This window comes from Cariama cristata, unplaced genomic scaffold (assembly GCF_000690535.1).
Source record: "Cariama cristata isolate BGI_N322 unplaced genomic scaffold, ASM69053v1 scaffold16160, whole genome shotgun sequence".
NCBI lineage: Eukaryota > Metazoa > Chordata > Aves > Cariamiformes > Cariamidae > Cariama > Cariama cristata.
In genome coordinates, this window is record NW_009593099.1 from 18505 (window position 1) to 22107 (window position 3603).

The 3603-nt window shown below is 40.3% G+C and overlaps 1 protein-coding gene across 3 annotated transcripts in view; it reads right to left on the reverse strand.

Moving 5' to 3' along the window:
- Positions 1 to 3411, reverse strand: part of RUFY1 (RUN and FYVE domain containing 1) — an 11954-nt gene extending 8543 nt beyond the window's left edge. Inside the window, exons 1-7 of one of the 3 annotated variants that reach the window (XM_009708987.1) lie at positions 3241 to 3411; positions 2801 to 2918; positions 2048 to 2149; positions 1588 to 1711; positions 1095 to 1157; positions 1018 to 1024; positions 396 to 453 (exon numbers count right to left, since the gene is read on the reverse strand). In XM_009708987.1, coding sequence (XP_009707289.1) covers positions 396 to 453; positions 1018 to 1024; positions 1095 to 1157; positions 1588 to 1711; positions 2048 to 2149; positions 2801 to 2918; positions 3241 to 3397 — 629 coding nt within the window. In that variant the 5' untranslated portion in view covers positions 3398 to 3411. Of the gene's footprint in view, positions 1 to 395; positions 462 to 1017; positions 1025 to 1089; positions 1158 to 1587; positions 1712 to 2047; positions 2150 to 2800; positions 2919 to 3240 lie in introns of all 3 variants that reach the window. The other 2 variants (XM_009708993.1, XM_009708980.1) reach the window with 2 other exon arrangements.
- Between the last annotated feature and the right edge of the window lie 192 nt (positions 3412 to 3603).

The following is a 3603-nucleotide window of genomic DNA, read 5'->3' on the forward strand; positions in this document are numbered from 1 at the left end:
GTTGGCAGCCCACTGTATTAGTTGGCAGCCCTGTTCTGGCTTAGCTTTTGCACTCCTAACACCTCTCATGTGCAAGAGGGTAAGTGAGGCCCGCTCCTCGCACTGAGCAACCTATGAGGGAAGAACAGAGTCTCTCCCTCTAAAGAATGAGTTTCCAGATGCGCTTGTAATAGCTCCAAAATCTTCTGTTAATCACTTAGAAGTCTCAAAAAAGTAAACTGTTATTACACAGACTTGTTTTCTGCATTGCATATGCCATCAGAAGAGTAAGGTTACAGAAAAGGCATTTCAATATCAGACAAAATCTACAAGACTGACAGCAGAGATATTCAAAGCCATACTGGAAAAGCTAAACAGGACAAGTGTTTGTACATTAGAGTAGATGAAAATCCCACCTTAGATGTCGGTTAAGCTCTTCCACATAATGCTTCTGGTCGAGGACAGCTGTAATCCCTCCATCTCTAGTTGTAAAGTGAGAATTTATTGATTGAGAAGAAACTCCTTCATCCTAAAGTGTTGGTTTGTACTAGGGTTTTCAGCATAGACTTACTAACAGGGTTGAAATATTTTCTCCTTTTCTTATAAAAACACTTGTGCCTGATCTAGATTGGAAGCACTAGGGAGATGAAGCAGCAGTACAGGTATTCTAGATACAGTGATGCTAACAGTTGCAGTCTCTAATTCACCTAACATTACTTTTTTTTTCCTCCATAACTGATCTCTCCCACAAAGACAGCTACTTAATTGAGAGTGTTTCTGAAACAGTGCTTAGAAACAAAGCAGTGATTTAGTAGTGGGTGACCTGGCAGATCATGTCTCCTAAAACCAAATAAAAACCCAATCTAAAATTTTGGGTGCTTTTAACTTGGTCCCAGCTCAAGACACAAACTCTCCACACTGTATAGTTGTTAAAACTATCGTGGGCTCAACCTTTGAAAGTTAGTACTTTTGTTTAGCTATCAAAATACATTTTGGATTCTCTTTTTTATTATTAAAAGAGTTTGAGACCTCTAGCACTCATGTGCTCCCACAGACAGTCTGACAAGTCTGTTCTACAAAAAACATAACAATTTAGAATCATTAATTCACCGTACATACTGTTTGCCATCACTGTCCTGTGTTTCCTTAAGGTACAAGGAAAAATCAATCACTCCAACCTGAAAAAAAATATATTTAAGATATTAACACACCTTCACAGTGGAATTCTGCATAGCAGCAGGCATTACTTTATATTTGGAAAAAGGTAAAAATCTGAAGTTTAAGTTTAGAGAAACAGATAATACTTATATTCTTCCTAGCTGAAGCAAACATGCAAGCTAGCGTTTGTCATAAAAGCATCAATATAACCATACTCGGTGTGTTCGGTTTCCTAGCAGTTATCAGTTTTGATAGCATTTCCACAAGCTGCTACTTAAAGAGATGGATACTTATGCACTTTTTTTTTTATTCAACATGGGAAACATGACAAGCTTCAACACAGGACATTCTGGACAGAATTCTGGACTCATCTCAGTAAAGTATTTATGGATGTGCTTAGTTTTACTAGGATCTTATACTGACTGATCTTATTTAAGTTTTAATCTTCACCTGGGAATCCAAGTCTTCTCCTTTCAAGCAAAGGTTTGCATCAATAACATTCAGTCCAACTAGCAGACCCACAATGACTGCTCCTTCCTCCTCCATCATCAATGCATCAGGTTCATAAAATTCACTAGAAGAAATATTATAAGGCATCACGGCACATCAAACAATTATAATGGTGCTTCCATCAATTAAATCATATAAACAGTAATGTAGCCCTTATAAAGCTCAACTGATCAGCCCTTTCTCGCTAATTTATTGCACAAGGTAAAAGATGCAGAACTCTCACAGAAAATACTCTACTTGCTCCTCTGCAGGTTCACTGTAAAAACAACGAACAACTTGCTCCTCTGCAGGTTGCAAGAACAAGCTTAAAGTTGAACTGGTCAATTAATGACCTCTTACTATAGCAATGCAAGGTTTCACTGATCCAATGAACATAATCTACACATGTCTGTACTCTTACCTTAATAGATGCTTGTGGTCCAAGAGTACTTTGAGATAGTCTGCCAGTTTCTTTTGCATGAGTGCTAGATAAAGCCAAGCCCTTCCTCTTCCCACAGCAGTCCTAAAATGAAAAGTTTTGGTAAAAACAAAGTGTTTTATTAGGTAGATTTGTGCAATTCAAAATTCTCCCTTTATAAATGGTTGTTACTTACTACTCTTCCCCCCCCCCCCCCCACAAAAACAAAAAATCCCTGGGTAAATGAAGTGTTACCTCCAGAACACAGAAGCATTTAAGTATATCCCATTGCTTCAGCAAAGGGAAAATATATTGTAAAGTGTTCCTAACTTGCAAAGACAGACACATTTTCAGCTACCACCATAACTCAAATAGCAAGGCATCCTAGCATTAAAACTAGTCTTCTTCCATCATCCTGAATTACCCAAATTAAATACCTCTAGCACATGCACAAAGTGACAAGAAGTCATAAAAGCAAGGGAAAGAAGAGGAAAGAAAATATCTATGAAGACTTTATGCTTATTTTTAGCAAGGTTATAGAAGCTTCCAAATGCTGTTTTTAATCTGACAGCATGGTTTAAATGAGAAGCACTGGGTATTTTGTGATATCCTCCTTGTCTCTTGGAGAAGTCAACGCCTACTACATACCTGATTTTTATCTTTGAGAACAATATCTCATTAAGGAAGGCGAGAAACAACACGAAGGATTATTTTTCCCAGCAGTACAAGTGAAATGCATCATCCCTATCAACTTACTTCAGCTCTGGCAGATTCTTAACACTAGTTGCTATATCTGATGCTTCAGGACAAAGTTTTTCCACTAGCTCCAAAGGACCAAAAAACGATTTGTTCTGTCCAATAAAGGTCTTCTTCACTACAGGGAATATACAGAGAAGTTTGTGAGGAAAAGTAACAGGCCTCCAACTCCAGAATTACAAATTTTAGTCAATATTTTGTCTTACCAGCTCCTAATATATCAACGAAAAAAGGGCATTAAAAATACCTTGACAGTTTAGGAGGCCCAAAATACAGGGTATATGAGAAGGTAACCACATAGTTATATCTGTAATAACGATTAGCACCAAACAGCGTAGGCGATTAAGATTAATATCATACAGAAGTCAAACTGGAGACACAGCAAGACGCGACACAGGCCCGTTGATCTGGCTCTCCTCAGCGTGGCAGCAGGCGCCCACCTTTCAGGCCGTGCTTGAGGCAGTGCTCCAGCACCACGAAGAACTGCTGCAAGGGCGGGAAGTCCGAGTCCAGGGTCCGGCCCAGGCTCAGGGCCGACTGGATCAGGGTTTTAATACTGAGCTTCATCATGTTCATGAGGTTGACACGCTCCTCCATGGCGTGGTATCGTGCACCTGGGTGGGGGGACACGGGTGGAGAAAGAAAAGCTGCTTTTAGAAACGCACGCCTCCTGACCCCTCACAGCGCTGGTGGGAGAGGCGCCTCCTCGTCTTGGGCTCCATCTTGCAGAGCTGAAGGGCTTGGGGAGAGCTGGGTATAAGGCACAGGTGAACCCCCCCCACCAGAAGCTGTATGCGCGGATC